The sequence below is a fragment of the Argentina anserina genome, chromosome 5 (genome assembly GCF_933775445.1).
Source record: "Argentina anserina chromosome 5, drPotAnse1.1, whole genome shotgun sequence".
In the NCBI taxonomy this organism is placed as follows: domain Eukaryota; kingdom Viridiplantae; phylum Streptophyta; class Magnoliopsida; order Rosales; family Rosaceae; genus Argentina; species Argentina anserina.
Window position 1 is genome coordinate 2,066,736 of NC_065876.1, and position 18,019 is coordinate 2,084,754.

The window sequence follows — 18,019 nt, forward strand, 5'->3', positions numbered from 1 at the left end:
ATATCGGATTTATCGTTTTTGTTAATTTTTAATTAAATTTAATATATTTATAAACATATACATTAAAATATACCAAATAAATTTGAGAAATTAAAATTTATAGAAGTAAATGTATTGAATAAATTTCATAAAAAATATTTGATTGTTTTGACAATTAAAATACATAAATAATATTAATTAATAAAAATAGAGGTGATAATTCATCATAAACTTTCTCGTCATCTAATATTATCGACGAAAATTTTATTTTCTTTAAATTATTTTTTCAAAACGACGTGGTTTTAACAAATTAAAAAAAAACACCGATATATCGCCATCTGACTTAATTTTTCAGGTTGACCGATATAATAGAACGACAACCCAAAGTGATGATCGCCATCATTGTATCAATGGGCCACAAAACGCAACCCATAAGCAAAAATGACCGAACATCCTAAAGGAGCCAAAAGACGGAAATATCCCGGAGCTTCCTGCTTCCTCTAGCACTTTCGGAACACTGACGTGTCGGCCAGACGTCTCTCCATATAACCATCCCAACACTCCCCCACACTCCCCAAATACACAGAATCAGAAACATTACCAAAACAAAACAAAGAACAAACGCAATTTTCATTTTCACACACAAACTCGATCATCTTCTTCAGCTTACAAGGTCTCTCTCTCTATCACGATATCTTTGATTGCTTTGCGTTTTTTTGTGTTTGTGCTATATAAATCCTGGGTTTATGGTTTGCTTTGGATTTCGATGGATTCTGATTAGGGGTTTGCTTATGTGTAATATTTGATCAGGTATTAGCAAGGTTAGAGGAAAATGTCATACAATCCTGAGAAATTTACTCACAAGACAAATGAGTCCATCGCCGCCGCTTATCAACTCGCAACCGAAGCTGGCCATGTTCAATTCACGCCGCTCCATCTCGCAGCCGCTTTGATTTCCGACCCCGCCGGCATTTTCTCCCAGGCGATTGCCAATGCCGGTGGCAATGAAGAGTCGCCTAAGTCGGTCGAGAGGGTCTTCACTCAGGCACTCAAGAAGCTTCCGTCTCAGTCTCCTCCGCCGGAGCAAGCACCGGCGAGCAGCAACCTCACTAAGGTGCTCCGGAGGGCGCAGTCGGCGCAGAAAGAGCGAGGGGATACACATTTGGCGGTCGATCAGTTGATTCTAGGACTTCTGGAGGACTAGCAGATTGGGGATTTGCTCAAGGAAGCTGGCATTGCTGCGGCGAAGGTGAAATCGGAGATTCAGAAGCTTCGTGGTAATGCGGGGAAGAAAGTGGAGAGCGCCTCCGGCGACACGAATTTTCAGGCCTTGAAGACTTATGGGAGAGACCTAGTGGAGCAGGCAGGGAAGCTTGACCCTGTGATTGGTAGAGATGAGGAGATAAGGAGGGTGGTTAGGATTCTGTCGAGGCGGACGAAGAATAATCCGGTGCTGATTGGAGAGCCGGGGGTTGGGAAGACGGCTGTGGTTGAAGGCTTGGCCCAGAGGATTGTGAAGGGGGATGTCCCTAGTAATCTGAATGACGTCAGGCTTATCGCATTGGATATGGGCGCTCTGGTAGCGGGTGCGAAGTATAGAGGGGAGTTTGAGGAGAGGCTGAAGTCTGTATTGAAAGAAGTAGAGGAGGCGGAAGGGAAGGTGATTTTGTTTATTGATGAAATCCACCTGGTTCTTGGTGCTGGTAAAACCGAGGGCTCTATGGATGCCGCCAACCTTTTCAAGCCAATGCTGGCGAGGGGCCAGCTGCGGTGCATTGGGGCTACGACTCTCGAAGAGTATAGGAAGTATGTGGAGAAGGATGCTGCGTTTGAGAGGAGGTTTCAACAGGTTTATGTGGCGGAGCCGAGTGTTCCAGACACTGTTAGCATCCTTCGGGGGTTGAAGGAGAGATATGAAGGGCATCATGGTGTGAGAATTTTGGATAGAGCCTTAGTTATTGCTGCGCAACTGTCGAGTCGATACATCACAGGTATAAATTTGCAGCTGGCTGATATGGTGAATTGTTTAGTACGCCATTGCAGTGCTGTTTTTTGGTACTTACATGTTTCTTCTTATGTTGTAGGGCGTCATCTCCCTGACAAGGCTATTGATTTAGTCGATGAAGCTTGTGCAAATGTGAGAGTCCAGCTTGACAGTCAGCCAGAAGAAATTGACAACCTTGAAAGGAAGAGAGTGCAGCTGGAAGTTGAGCTTCATGCGCTTGAAAAAGAGAAGGATAAAGCTAGTAAAGCTCGTCTTGTTGAAGTAAGTGTTGAGTCTATCATGTGTTGATGACTTGATGTAAATATAGATTTATTATTATACTTATGTTGCTTCTACAATGTTAGGTTCGGAAAGAGCTTGATGATTTAAGAGACAAGCTTCAGCCGTTAAAGATGAAGTATGACAAAGAGAAGGAAAGGATTGATGAGATTCGTAGGCTTAAGCAGAAGCGTGAAGAGCTCTTATTTGCTTTAACTGAGGCTGAAAGAAGATACGATCTAGCTAGGGCTGCTGATTTGCGGTATGGAGCAATTCAGGAAGTGGAGTCTGCTATCGCCCAGCTTGAAGGAAGCACAGAGGAGAACCTGATGTTGACTGAAACTGTTGGACCGGAACATATTGCAGAGGTGGTGAGCCGTTGGACCGGCATACCAGTAACAAGGCTTGGCCAGGATGACAAACAGAGGCTAATTGGACTTGGTGAGAGATTGCATAAGAGAGTAGTGGGTCAGAATCAGGCAGTTGATGCTGTTGCAGAAGCCGTGTTGAGATCAAGAGCTGGGTTGGGCAGACCACAACAACCAACTGGATCGTTTCTTTTCTTGGGTCCGACAGGTGTTGGTAAGACTGAGCTTGCAAAAGCTCTTGCTGAGCAGCTCTTTGATGATGAAAATCTAATTGTTCGGATTGACATGTCTGAGTACATGGAGCAACATTCTGTTGCACGTCTGATCGGTGCTCCTCCTGGGTAAGTTTTGTTTAAGTGGCTGATCTGATCGTTCTTAAAAAATTTGTTTGGCAATCATACTTAGATTATCTTGGTCTTAAATGGTAGATACTGACTGATGTTATAATTTAACAGATATGTTGGTCATGAAGAAGGTGGACAGCTTACGGAGGCTGTGAGGCGGAGGCCATATAGTGTTATATTGTTTGATGAAGTGGAGAAAGCTCACCCTACAGTGTTCAATACCCTGTTGCAAGTTCTTGATGATGGAAGGCTAACTGATGGCCAAGGTCGTACAGTTGATTTTAGGAATACAGTGATCATTATGACATCAAACCTTGGGGCGGAACATCTCCTAACCGGTTTACTGGGCAAGTGCTCAATGCAAGTGGCCCGTGATCGGGTTATGCAAGAGGTAGTAGTCAGAGATCAAGTGCTTACGATATTTAGAGATTTTCTTTTTTCTTTCTAGTGCAGTGTTGAATCTAACGTTTAATTTGAACAGGTGAGGAAACACTTTAGGCCTGAATTGCTCAATCGGCTTGACGAGGTAGTTGTTTTCGATCCTCTGTCTCGTGAGCAACTGAAGAAAGTGGCTAGGTTGCAAATGAAGGACGTTGCAGTGCGGCTTGCTGAGAGGGGGGTTGCCGTGGCAGTGACTGATAATGCATTAGACTATATTCTGGATGAGAGTTATGATCCGGTGAGTACTTTATTCCGAACTGTAATTTGCACATTCTACTAATTATATTTGCTTTCCGTTTACGTAGATATACTAAACGGTGTATCAATTTCAGGTGTATGGTGCTCGACCTATAAGAAGATGGCTGGAGAAGAAAGTGGTGACAGAGCTATCAAGGATGTTGATTAGAGAAGAGATAGATGAGAACTCTACTGTGTACATAGATGCAGGAACTAATGGGGAAGAGTTGGTTTACCGGGTCGAAAAGAATGGAGGCCTTGTAAATGCCGTCACTGGCCAGAAGTCGGACGTGCTGATACAACTTCCGAATGGAACAAGGCGGACGGATGAAGCTCATCAGGCAGTTAAGAAGATGAAGATCGAGGAAATAGATGAGGACGAGGACATGGATGAGTGAAGCCCCTCCTCTTTCATTAGTTGTCTGTAAGTTGTATCAAGTGTTTTTTCAGTATTTTGTGGAGCTCATCATCTGTATGGAACTATGCATGATGGCCTTGGTTTGTAAATCTTGCGCCAAGTGGGACATGGTTTGCTTGTAATGACTTGCTTTTTATAATTTTAAGTCCGGGTTTTCTGCCGTAGTCAAATGATATTACTCTTCTTTTTTAGGAGAGCTTTTTATACACATACCGTCTAAAAGAGCTTTGTGAGGAAATTATGAAGAAGAAAAACACAAATTATGAAAATACATGTAATACATGTATGCCTTTGCCCTTTGGAACTTGATTGATTCTAACACCTAGGGGTACAATTATAACCATGAGAGTTGAGGGGTATAAATGTTTCTTAATATACAAATTTTGGTATTAATTTGTGAATACTTAAATAGGGAGACTTCAAATGAAACGAAAAAAGTCTGCGTTTACTTGGTCAATTAGCATAAACAAACAATCTTTCAATCAGGCCTAAACACCATTTCAATGAATTAACACTGAGAACTTATCTCATCAAAAAAAAAAAACAGTGAGAACTTATCTTTCAATCAACATCTATATATTAGGCGGATCTATAAGGAAACAAGCTCAGCGGAAAAGCTTAATCTTTGTTTTCTGTCGGGTAAAAATTCCAATTGTATTGGCTTCTGTTGTAGTAGTTGTAGGGCAGGTGGGATTTCATCTTTGAATTTCATCTTTGTTACTGGTCGAATGAAGTGGTGGTGCCTTATATTATATTATATATACATAAAAAGACTCGATTATGCATGAAAAAAAAGGCTCAGTGCTTGCAGTCCTTCCACATTGAGTTTAGAATTTGCATCCATATATTATTTGTTATACTTTTCCATTTTTAATGCTAGCTTATTACAATTCTACATAGATCTCGAATATAATCTACGCAACTTAAAATTTATCCATTCACCTAGCCCTCGGATTCTAGACCTGCTAAATTTATAGGAATATGTAGTTAGATACACATTTGAATTTCTATAATTGTATGCACCATCTTATATGTAAAGGAGCTCTTATTCATATTTCTCAAAGTGACACTTGAACCTCCCTATTTTTTCTGATCAATTTTAAAGGTAAGGAATCAAACTGACCATATCACAAGAGTTTTGAGACCGTTGGTGAATTTTTCTCTTTTTCTATATAGTTTTGACTTTGTCAATGTATATGAAATTACCAAAAAAACATATAACAAAGAAATAAGAAAGTAAATAATTCTTAACTAATCTATTATAAAATAAAAATATAGATAATTATAATATTTATGTTCTTTTATATTTGTTGCTAGAAAATCTCAAAATAGGATACCAAATTGCATAAAATGATTTAATTGATTACCCTTTTTTTTTATATAAACATCAATAGTCAACAAATTTATGTAGATTATCCACATCAAATTTAATGTATAAACTATATAACTATCTAAAATTGCTCATAAACTTCGATTTGAGGCAAAGAACAAAACTTGTTCATTAGAGGTTAAAATATTTTCATATGCGTTGATGTTACTTCTTGGTGAGTTGCATATCAATTTTATCATGAATTTAGAAAACGAGTGAAAGAGTGAATTAATTTGATAAGATAGGGTTTGTGTAATTACATGCATTTTTTGAGTTATATATGATAAATGAATTTGAAATAAAGTAGGAAAGAAATTAAATAGATAGTGGTTTGATTTGATATATCAAATTAGATAATGAGCATTTTAAGAAAACTATGGAGGTCTAAATAACATTTTAGGTCCAACTATTTTGGAAATGTGTGTCCATCAATTTCCCCCCCCCCCCCCCTAACAGTACTAAGGTCCACCGAGCTGTTGGTGGCCTCGAGGATTATAAGAAAGTTCATGTTCGTGGTGGCAAGACAAAAAAGAAGCATGAGGCCAAGTGGGAGACTCAAGTTGTATGTTGATGGCAGTTTTGATAAGTGCTATGGTGATGGTGGTATGTGTGCTATAATTGGAGATGAGACTAGTACATGTCGAGCCTGCTTAGCCCGGTTTCTACCTCATTTGAGTTCTGCGTTGCATGCCGAAGCGGAGGCGCTTCGTGCAGGGCTTCTTCTTGTAGTACATCGGGAGTGGAATGAGCTTAAGGTTGAGATAGATTGTTTTGTGCTAGTTAATGCCCTTCAGAAGGATAATGAAGATTGTTCGGAGATAGGTCGGATTGTTGATGATTGTAGAAGGTACTCGACGTGGAAGCGAAACGTTTGGAAACGCGGAAGCATGTTTTTTAAATTTTTTAGGGAGCGGGTACGTTTTGGAAACGTCGAATATATATATAAATTATACGAAAAATAAATATAATAACAAATTTTTGATTTAAGTAACTCAAAATCTCAAATAACTTAAATAACTTGGTGTTCAACATTCGAAATAATACAAATATAATAAGAGATCTAGGTATCAACAAGAGAGAAGGAAGGTCGGCGACTCGGCGGGAGGTCAAAAATATGTCGAAATAAGTCATTTGACTCGACGAATATAGGTCTAGCCCTTCATTAAAAAAAACATAAAAACCTTTATTTTTTGGAAACACACGTTTCCAAAACACATTTTTCTGGAAACACGTTTCCGGGACGTTTCCAGACGTTTCTGGAGTTGTTCCGCTTCCGAAGCGGGAAACATGGGTGTAGGCACGTTTCCGTGCTTTCTAGGTACTCGTTGTCTTTTGTTTTCATTCAATTTAGATATGTCTATAGACAAGCAGATGGTGTGGCCAATAGGCTTGCTCACCTTGCTAGTGGTCAGTTTTTTGATCATGTGTGGTTTGAGGAGAGTCCTGCTATTATACAGGATGTTCACCATGAAGATGTTCTTAAAAATTATAGGGGTTTAGCCATGATGTCCCCCCCCCCCACACACACATTTTTTCCAATTCTATCAATAATATGATGGAGGCTCCCAGCTAGTTTGGAGCTCTTCCGTCCTTTAAAAATAGTATTTTAAGTATATGTAAAAGTAAAATGGAGGTCCATTGAATAAGGAGGTATAAATACCATTTTTAGAAGAATGAATTAGGATGTCAATTCCGACACGACCTGATAACACGATTTGAAAGTTGAAACCCACACAAAATTAAGCGGATCAGCGGTGGTAACCCGCCATGACCCATTTAATAAATGGTTCAATGACAGGTTAACCCACTAACACGAAATTAACCCGTATGACACGTTTAACAAAAAAATTGAACTAAATTCTATATAATATGTGTACATAAGATATTTAAAATGGTAACATTATAAGTATATAAGGATTATCTTTTTCATTTTGAACTAGAATTTTGGGTAATACATTGAATTTCTTTTATTTAGTTTTTGATTCAGTTGGTTATCTTATCTAAAACGATATAATATATTTATTAAATTGGTTAAATAAGTTGGAAATTAGTAACCCGTTTAATAAATAGTTTGAGTTTAAATTTTTGACATAATTATTAAATGGGTTGGGTTTGTGTTTACATTTTATGACACGCAAAACACTTTGACCCGACACGACCCATTAACAGCCTTAAATATGAATAGAAGCTCCATATATGTAACACTCTCTTTTTCCCTTTTTTTTGCCCAGTGCTACACAAAAAATTATTGAATACAAAGATGTTCTATGAAATCGTCAAAGCTACAGCAGCTAGCACACTCCATTCAAGAATTATCATGCAAAATGAGGAATCATGTGAAAATTCGATTATGTCATGATCGTGCAAGTGTTTATTGGAAATATCTATTTCCTTGCTCATAGATAGACTGATTAATGACTCTGTAAATACGAGAAATCTTAAGAATATATGTTTTGGATCATTAAATTGCAGCAGAAGTAGGATTGCGAGCTGTCCCCTTCCTCTGAAAATTAGGAAACATTTTGCTAGGCTCTTAAGCTTACGAACACTCTAATATAAGAGGAAAACCATGTCAAATGAAGAGAAAGGCCGGCATCTGGAATACCCTACGTACCAACCTCGTCGAAAGTGGAAATGGATCAAGAGTGTTGAGTTGGCACAACGTACAGTTGAGTTTTACCTCATGCTTTTGATATTCTGGCTAAACTCATATCTCTGATGCTCATTTACCTCGACATACCTTAATTACGTACGTACCCGCCAATTCACCTATCTCGTTCAAGAGGTTTTGGTTTGGTACTGTGTAGTCTATGTACGAACAAGTCATCAGATCGATCGATTGGGGATAAGATAACTATGTATATGGGGTTCAGGTTGAAGCCACGATCGATCCTTCATAGCGCTGCGATTATAGTAACGCGCATACGCATTGATAATTTGCAAAGATCTTCGAGACTCGAGAGGGGTATCAATCTTAAGAATTGTAGTCTCTGATCGAGTTACTGTAGTTGAGAATTATAAATAAACCAGATGTTACGATCGATAGTGGATCGGATTACTGGGATCAACTAGCTGTACGTACCAGCTGAAATCCAAGATACCTACAAACTTGCAATGTTTTACACTTTTAATTCAAGGTTTACGTTGCAATATTATTCATTCAATTATGCGAAAGAAATCAAATTAAGAATTACTAATCGGATAATCAACTACTTGCTAGCTAGTTTTATACAAATCTACAAAAAAATATGGGTAAAAGCCACAAATGTAAAAATCACAAAAGTATGGATATATATATATATATGGTCTTTAGTGATGTGGCAATTACAAAAGTGCTACAAATTTCATGCAAATGTGACCTACAAATTTCATGCAAATATGGTCACATTTGCATGAAATTTGTGGCATTTTTTTTTTGCAATTGCTACATGGATAACACCACATATAAGCCACATATAAATGTGCTTATTGCCAACTTTTTTTTATAGTGATCGGCAGTAATGTAAAGAATTAATCTGTTCATTTTCCAATTCTCCAACTACCTAAGATGCTGAAGATCTGCGAACCGTGAACACTTGCTGTCCTAGTCTCTATCATGAAGGAAACAGGAAAAAGGAAGATATGGAGACGGGATCATTAGCGGTGCTGCCGGTGCATTGATTCATGTATGTAGGACAATATAGTAGTTCCTGAATACAAATTGTAGCTTCCATCGAAGATTTATGTTTGGCTACTATATGGGGTTCCAAATGAAGCCACGAACCCCCTCTTTGCATAGACATAACTATTTAATTTGTTTTGATCGAATGCGAGAAACAACTAGATAATTAATATATATTAATCTCATGACACATACTCCCCGTGTATGTTATTATTTAATTTTTTTCTTCTATCAAAAATTGTAAAAAATAAAATAAAATATTAAAATTAATGAAAATAAAAACTGATAATTGGTAATTTACGTAATTATTTTCATAAAAGTTGGTAATTATTATATATTTTAATTGAATTGTAGGATAATAGTTTTTTTCTTATTTTTCTTTTCCGCATAAATTCTCATTTCTTTTCACCTTTATAATTTATAAATTACAATCATATCTTTAACCTAATATCTAGAATTCCAAAGTTTATAAATTGTGGTTATTTTGATAGTTCAAAAATTTAATCATAAAACTTCCTTTTGACATGATTAATAATAAAAGATGTTCATATGGGACAATAGAGTAATGGTAGGTGGAGCGTGGAGAATCATGTAGACCAGCTGATCTGTAGACAAGGAGGGTGTTATATTGTTAGCTTAACTAGCTGCAACCCAAGATGCATATATACATGTCAATTCGAACAGTGTATGTATTGCATAAACATGAAAGAAACATGAAAAATAAAGAACACACCCTGGAACAAAATTAGTACCGTAAGTGTGTCACAGTGATAAACATGATGGAGTAATTGGTGAGATTTGAAGTATTGAGCTAGAGTAACTTACATAAACAAAAATCATGAAATTTTCAAGTTTTCGAGATTATATACTGTTAATATCTACATGCAATATATTTACAAGTTCTAATTATATTTGAGCGTTTTAGCGAAGTGTTTGTTCCCTTCACTAGTTACACAAGGCCATGAACCCTTCCCCAGTCAATTCCTTTTCTTCTGCCTTCTTCTATCTACTTATCACGCCATTTAAAAGAGAATCTCATCCAACTCCCAAAGCAGCAAAACTCAGATGGCAAATCATGTTGTTTGGAGGACATGACTCACATGAGCCATTTACTATGAGTTCTGAGCTCTGACCCGACAAAAGAAACAGACCAACTTTCGAACAAAATTAAATTACGGTTAGTTTTATTTACCACTTGAAAACCATGAAGGTTAATGTACACAATTTCCCCTCACCAGCAAATAAATCCCTAGGGGTCGATATTCCTTCATTCTCACACATTCATATTACTTTTATATATATTTTACAACTTTTTTTGAGAATAATGTTTAACTTCATTAGGCATCAATATGGCTATATTTGTATTTACTCGAGAAAACAGAAGTCATAAGTCCTAACTCGTAAACTTGCCCCGACCATTGTTTTTTTTTTTGAAGTTTCTTTTACGTACCCGACCTTCAAAACCTGCATCTACCATTCACTAATAGTTTGAAAAGCTACCCTAATCTAACTCACGCACGTTGTAACCTAACCAAACTCCACCTCACTATTCATTTCTTCCTCTATATTTAATGAAACCTTGGAGACATAGTCACATAGATGATAGATACGGACACATTCCTCCACTCAGACTGAATAGTAAAAAGAGTAGTCATGTTTCTCATAGCAGTGGCCACCCTTCTCTTTGCCGTGTTCTTGTTCCGGCTTCTTTTCTCTAGAACATCCAAGCGCCACTCGCTTCCTCTCCCTCCTGGCCCCAAACCATGGCCCCTGGTCGGGAACTTGCCCCAGTTGGGCCCTTTCCCGCACCACTCCCTGGCGGAGTTGGCGCTGAAATACGGGCCGCTCATGCACCTCCGCCTCGGCTACGTTGACGTAGTGGTGGCGGCATCGGCATCCGTAGCAGCCGAGTTCTTGAAGACTCACGACGCCAATTTCTCCAGCCGGCCTCCCAACTCCGGCGCCAAGCACCTCGCCTATAACTACCAGGACCTCGTCTTCGCGCCGTACGGTCCGCGGTGGCGCATGTTCCGGAAGATCAGCTCCGTCCATCTGTTCTCCGGCAAGGCCTTGGATGATCTGAAACACGTCCGGCAGGTAAAATTTGACCAGCTTCCAATCAAAAAGCCACGTGTACCACTTGCATCATTTTCAGGCATTGAAATTTAACTGTTTGGTAATATAACTGTGGAAGTATTCAAGTCACTTAATATTCGGTTATTACATATATTGTGTATAAATTTGAGCTTTTTGAGATTGATTAGCAGTAATTATTATATAGATACTGTTTACATTGATTGAACTGTTACTACCTAACAAATTAAATAACCTAACATAAGTCTTTAACGTACTCTAGTTATTAGTTAAATGTTTCTTTCATATATGTTTAGTGATTTATAGTCTTAAGCTAGAACTTCCTGAATTTAATACTTATAAGTTTTTTGTTAATTAATTGTAGGAAGAGATAGCTGTGCTAGCACATGCCTTGGCAAATGCAGGGTCAAAGGTAGTGAACCTGGCGCAACTGCTGAACCTGTGCACGGTCAACGCCCTAGGGCGGGTGATGGTAGGGCGGAGGGTTTTCGGCGACGGCAACGGTGGCGACGATCCGAAGGCGGACGAGTTCAAATCAATGGTGGTGGAGATGATGGTGTTGGCAGGAGTGTTCAACATAGGTGACTTCATTCCCTCCCTTGAGTGGCTTGACTTGCAAGGAGTAGCGTCCAAGATGAAGAAGCTCCACAAGAGATTTGATGACTTCTTGACGGCCATTGTCGAGGACCACAAGAAGAGCACGGGCAAGGCGGCGCACGTCGACATGTTGACCACTCTGCTCTCGCTCCAGGAAAACGCCGACGGCGAAGGAGCCAAGCTCACCGATACGGAGATTAAGGCTTTGCTTCTGGTAACCACACGTCACTATCTCTCTCTCTCTCTCTCTTTGTTTGTCTTGAACCCTATAATTTTCAGTCACGTATGTTCAATTATGATGATGGTCCTGACTGAGATGACACTTCAGGCCAAAAAATGGGCCATGTGGGCTTAAATGTGAGCGTATGTTCCTCATTTTAGAGAAGAGTTAGACATGACAGGTTGCCTCATTCCAAACCACGAACCACACCTAACCCTCGTACACGTATACATCACATAATTGACATGTACCTTGCTGTAGTGAAGAGATTTCACCTAGGTGACTAGGTCGGATGACGAACCCAAGTAATTACGGTGGTAAATTTGTAGTTTATTACGAAAACGGGAGTAAGTTAGTATCATGTTTTTGTTTGTCCTTGTTTATTATTCTTTCTTAAAATGTGGTTACTCCACTTAAACGTTACCAACAAATTATGTGCATTATTTGCATGCAGAACATGTTCACCGCCGGCACAGATACGTCATCAAGTACGGTGGAATGGGCTATGGCTGAACTCATTAGGCACCCTCAAATGCTGGCGCGAGTCCAAAAAGAGCTTGACGATTTTGTTGGCCAAGACCGTCTAGTGACGGAATCGGACCTACCCAACCTCACCTACCTCCAAGCAGTGGTGAAGGAAACTTTTCGGCTCCACCCATCCACTCCTCTCTCGTTGCCGCGTATGGCAGCCGAGAGTTGCGAGATCAACGGCTACCACATCCCGAAAGGCTCCACACTGTTGGTTAATGTATGGGCCATATCGCGCGACCCGTCTGAATGGGCTGATCCGTTGGAGTTTAGGCCCGAAAGGTTCCTACCGGGCGGCGAAAAGCCTAATGTTGATATTAGGGGAAATGATTTTGAAGTTATACCATTTGGTGCTGGGCGAAGAATATGTGCCGGGATGAGCTTGGGCCTGCGAATGGTCCATTTGATGACAGCAACATTGGTCCATGCATTTGATTGGACCTTGGCTGATGGGCTGACCGCTGAGAAGTTGAATATGGATGAAGCATACGGGCTCACTCTACAACGAGCTGCACCGTTAATGGTGCACCCGCGCACCAGGCTTGATCCACAAGCATATAAAACTTCATCATCTTAAATTTCGAGCTATGTTTCTGGGGTGCTCTGTTTCTGTTTACATCTAAATTCAATGATTCCCTTTTCATAATTAAGATGTATACTACCCATTTAGAACAATCTTATAAACTAGCTTCTTGACGAAATGCTATGCGCGTGTCAATTTGTTTTGTCTATTTGTTCATAAAACAATGAATGAATCATTGAGATTATTCAACACTTGGTTAGTTTGATTTTTTTTTCTTCTGTTTAGGTGATTATGTTATGGGTAAATCATACAGTTACACACACATACACCCAACAGGCAGTCCGATCAATAGGTCCATAAAAGGCATTATTGGACTCATCCTGGATCATAATATTAGAGATGTTTGAACTTCTCTACAAAAAAAAAAAATAGCGGAGAATATCGATAATATGAGATAATTTTATTAATCGAAACCAAAATTTATATACAAAATTAATATAAATCTCTCGCGCATACTAAAATTTTCTCGCATATTAGTCGATGAATATTCAATCTCTCTAATCACCTCCTCATCATCTAAAATTCAACATTCTCTTTCTTAATATAAATTGACCGATGAAGACTGGAATATTGAAGGTTGCAGTTGGTCATAAAAATTTAGAGAAAATATGAATAAATAAATTTGAATATTCTAACTTCTAAAGTCTACATTTCTCATAAAATCATAAAGTAATTTGATTTGAACGCTTTTGTTTTGGCTCAAGATTTTACATAATAGCATAATAGATTATATTTGAAAACGTACAGTGGTAGTAGTGGCAGAGCACATCGTTGCCTAGTTGGTTGAGGGGGACACACTATTAAAAGTGTGGAAGAACCGAAAAAGTGTGAAGTTGAGAAAGAGAAAATCAAACCGGAGTTTAAGAGATTTGGGGATGCTTCAGGAAATCCAAGCTAAAAAAAAATTATATATCTAAGTTTTTTTTTCTTTTGTCTTAGATCGGGAATGCTTGAGCAACCCCATAAACTAAGGTAGATCCGCCCCTGATTGGACTGTAAAACAGCCGGCAGACATTGATGACATACATTAAAAAAAAACAGTTCATCCGTGTCAAAAACTAACAATTACAATCGTTTCAGATGTTATCTCTTAAAAAATCGGGAGCTATACCAAACTAAATTATCACTATTTCAATAACATACATTATTGGTGACCATGTGTAATTATGTCCAAGTCCCATCCAATAAATGCATCTGCCATTCACTTATAGTCTTGGTACTTTTGGTTTGAAAAACTTCAACCCAACCCACACACGTTGTAACCTACTAATTCCATACACATTAGACTTCAATATCTTCCTTTATATTTACTGAAACCTTCTACTCATTTACTATATATTATTTGGTGTTTCAGTGTTCATAATATAATATTTATGAACAATGCCGCTCCGTCGGCGCTTAATTCGACTCAGTTCGGCTCTTAATTTTTTATTTTCACTTATTTACTCAATTACTACTGGTTATAATTTTCTTATTAATTTTATTCTTTCTTCTTCTTCTCATTTGAATTTTTTTTTGTATCTCGATTTTTTTGCTATTCTCTCAACTTAAAACAGTTGTTAAAACTCTAATTTACTTACAATCAGACCCTAAATTTGGTGATGCACTGTTCAACGACTTATAAACGTTATCGGTTCGGCTAATGTCCTATTTTTTCGTTTATTTACTCGACTGTTACTGGGTATAAATTGTTTTCCTCATTCTTTCCTCTTTTTCTATTTCGATTACTCCCTCTATGCATTTCGCTTTCTCCGTTATTCTCTCCATTTAAACCAGTTCTAAAAACTCTTATTTCTTTACCATAAGACTCTAAACTAATAAACTACCGTAAAAAAAGAGTTCAACACGCAGCAACTCGACTCGGATAAGCTTATGCCCTTTTTCACTTATTTACTTAATTACCACTAGTTAATATTTTTCCTCTTTCTCTCATCTTTTTCTCCTTCGATTACTCTCTCCCTCTTTTTTTGTAACTCGATTTCTTCACTGTTACTTATACTTAAACCAGCTCTAAAAAATTTAATTAACTTACAATTAAACCATAAACTAATAAACTAATGTAAAAAATAGTGAAAGCCGTGGCGGCGCGGATGTATCGTAACCTAGTTAATCATATTTCTTGACTCAGACTGAATAGTAAAAAGATTAATCATGTTTCTCATAGCAGTGGCCACCCTTCTCTTCGCGGTGTTCTTGTTCTGGCTTCTTTTCTCTAGAACATCCGAGCACCACTCGCTTCCTCTCCCTCCTGGCCCCAAACCATGGCCCTTGGTCGGGAATTTGCCCCACTTGGGTCCTTTCCCGCACCACTCACTGGCGGAGTTGGCACTGAAATACGGGCCGCTCATGCACCTCCGCCTCGGCTACGCTGATGTAGTCGTTGCGGCATCAGCATCTGTAGCGACTCAATTCTTAAACACTCAGGATGCCAATTTCTCCAACCGGCCACCCAACTTAGGAGCCAAGCATCTTGCCTATACTACCATGACCTTGTCTTTGCACCATACGGTCCGCCGTGGCGCATGCTCTGGAAGATCAGCGGTGTCCACTTGTTCTTCGGCAAGGCCTTGGATGATCTCGAACACGCCCGACAGTGGAAATTTAACCACCTTCCTACATTTAAAACTCTCTAAAAGACACGTGCGCCACTTGCATCGTTTTCAGGCATTGAAATTTAACAAATTTGTAATATAATTGTGGAAGTACTCAAGTTACTTTCATAGTATTTTAGTTATTGACCAGATGTTTTCCACTCTTAGTTTACCTTGATTGCACTGTTTTTACGTAACTAACTAAACATAGCAATATCCTAACACAAGTCTTTAACACTCTTAGTTATTGTTTTTTTTACTTATGTTAGTGACATAGTCTTTAATTAAAAACTCTTGAATTTTCATAGAAGTGTTTTTTTAATTAGGAAGAGGTAGCTGTGCTAGCGCATGCCTTGGCAAATGTTGGGTCAAAAGTAGTGAAGATGCTGCAACTGTTGTACCTGTGCTCTGTCAACGCCTTAAGGCGGGTGTTGGTAGGGCGTGAGGTTGTCGGTGACGGTAGTGGTCGCGACGATCCTCAAGCAGACAACTTCAAATCGATGGTGGTGAAGTTGTTGTTGGCAGGAGCGTTCAACATAGGTGACTTCATTCCCTTCCTCAATTGGCTTGACTTGCAAGGCATAGTGTCGAGGATGAAGAAGCTCCACAAGAGATTCGACGCGACTTCTTGACGGTCATGGTCGACATGTTGACCACTTTGCTCTCGCTCAAAGAAGATACTGACGGCCAAGGAACTGAGCTCACCGACACTGAGATTGAGGCTTTGCTTTTGGTAACCACATGTTACACTCTCATTCTTTGTCTTGAACCCTTATTTTTTAGTTAAGTACTTTAAATTTTGATGATGATGGATTGATGGTCCTTGACTAAGATGCCCCGAAGTGTCAAGAAATGGGCAATCTGAGCGTAAATAGTAGATAACTATTACCGAATCTCGTTAGATTTGACCAATGGTCAAAATAGCAGTTATCCACATCGCATTGGTTTTATAAAATAAAGATATAACATGAATATATTAAGATATATCGGATTTATCGTTTTTCTTAATTTTTAATTAAATTCAATATGTTTACAAACATATACTTCAAAATATACCAAATAAACTTGAGAAATTAAAACTTATACTTCAAAATGTATTAAATAAACTTCATAAAAAATATTTGATTGTTTTGACAATTAAAATACATAAATAGTATTAATTAATAAAAGTAGAGGTGATCATTCATCATAAACTCTCTCGTCATCGAATGTTATCGACGAATCTTTCATGTTCTTTAAATTATTTTTTCAAAACGACGTGGTTTTTAAAAAATAAATATAAAAAACACTGATATATCGGGCCAAACTCGGTTTGAACTGATATATCGCCATTTGACTTGATTTTTCGGGTTAACCGATATAATAGACCGATAAACAACTTATCGTATCGTTTGCTTAATATCGGAAATATATCGAAATATTTTGAACATTGGATGAGACACATATACATAACCTAGCCCAATGTTACTTCTAAACCGGGTTCCTCACACCTAACCATCGCACACATATACATCCTATCATGTACCTTGTTACAGTGAAGAACTTTTACCTAGTTGGATGAAGCTGTTTTTGCATGTTTTTTTTTTGTTTTTCTTTTTAGAAATGTGCTTAAACGTTGCTATTTCTTTTTGCATGCATACCATGGTCACTGTTGGCTCAGATACATCATCAAGTACCGTGGAATGGGGAATTGCCAAACTTATTAGGCGCGAGTCCAAAAAGAGATGGACAATTTTGTTGGCCAGGACCGACTCGTGACAGAATCAGACCTACCCAACCTCCCCTACCTCCGAGCCGTGGTTAAGGAAACTTTCCGGCTCCATCCAGCCACTCTTCTCTCGTCGCCGCGCATGGCAGCTGAGAGTTGTGAAATCAACGGGTACCACATTCCAAAAAACTCCATACTATTAACCATTATATGGGCCATATCTCGCGACCCTGATGAATGGTCCGACCTGTTGGAGTTCAAGCCTGAAAGGTTCTAACCGGTCGGCGAAAAGCCTAATGTTGATGTTAAGGGACAGAATTTTGAAGTGATACCATTTGGTGCTGGGCGAAGAATGTGTGTTGGGATACGTTTGGGCCTGCGAATGGTTCTATTTGCTTACAACATTGGGCCATGCATTTGATTGGACATTGGCTAATGGGCTAACCCTGACGTTGAATATGGATGAAGCATATGGGAGCCCAATGCAACGAGCTGCACCATTAATGGTTTTATATAAATGGTTGAATTGGGCCTTTATTTTGATGGGCTCACTCTTTCAGTCTGGGCCACATGAAATGGGCGCAGAAGCGACGTCGTATTGATCACGGTGATAAGGTG

The 18,019-nt window shown here is 38.7% G+C and overlaps 2 protein-coding genes and 1 pseudogene across 2 annotated transcripts; all 3 read left to right on the forward strand.

Annotated features, from left to right (window-relative positions):
• The first annotated feature begins 541 nt into the window (after window positions 1-541).
• LOC126793095 (chaperone protein ClpB1) lies at window positions 542-4,211 on the forward strand. The gene is given in 7 exon segments (XM_050519525.1): window positions 542-652; window positions 790-1,970; window positions 2,064-2,245; window positions 2,329-2,951; window positions 3,066-3,345; window positions 3,436-3,633; window positions 3,728-4,211. Coding segments are annotated over 6 exon segments (2,745 nt in total). The 5' UTR covers window positions 542-652; window positions 790-811; the 3' UTR covers window positions 4,031-4,211.
• A 6,484-nt stretch (window positions 4,212-10,695) lies between these two features.
• On the forward strand, window positions 10,696-13,136 carry LOC126793096 (flavonoid 3'-monooxygenase-like). The gene is made up of 3 exons (XM_050519526.1): window positions 10,696-11,177; window positions 11,539-11,985; window positions 12,446-13,136. The coding sequence occupies exons 1-3, from the start codon at window positions 10,734-10,736 to the stop codon at window positions 13,094-13,096; spliced, it is 1,542 nt and encodes a 513-aa protein (XP_050375483.1). The 5' UTR covers window positions 10,696-10,733; the 3' UTR covers window positions 13,097-13,136.
• Window positions 13,137-15,253: 2,117 nt separating this feature from the next.
• Window positions 15,254-18,003, forward strand: LOC126793983 (flavonoid 3'-monooxygenase-like; annotated as a pseudogene).
• Window positions 18,004-18,019: the final 16 nt, after the last annotated feature.

Coding starts and splice junctions, on each gene's coding strand:
- LOC126793096 (XM_050519526.1), top strand. CDS start 10,734: ATGTTTCTCATAGCAGTGGCCACCCTTCTCTTTGCCGTGTTCTTGTTC. Junction 11,178..11,538: donor ATCTGAAACACGTCCGGCAG/GTAAAATTTGAC, acceptor AATTAATTGTAG/GAAGAGATAGCTGTGCTAGC. Junction 11,986..12,445: donor AGATTAAGGCTTTGCTTCTG/GTAACCACACGT, acceptor ATTTGCATGCAG/AACATGTTCACCGCCGGCAC.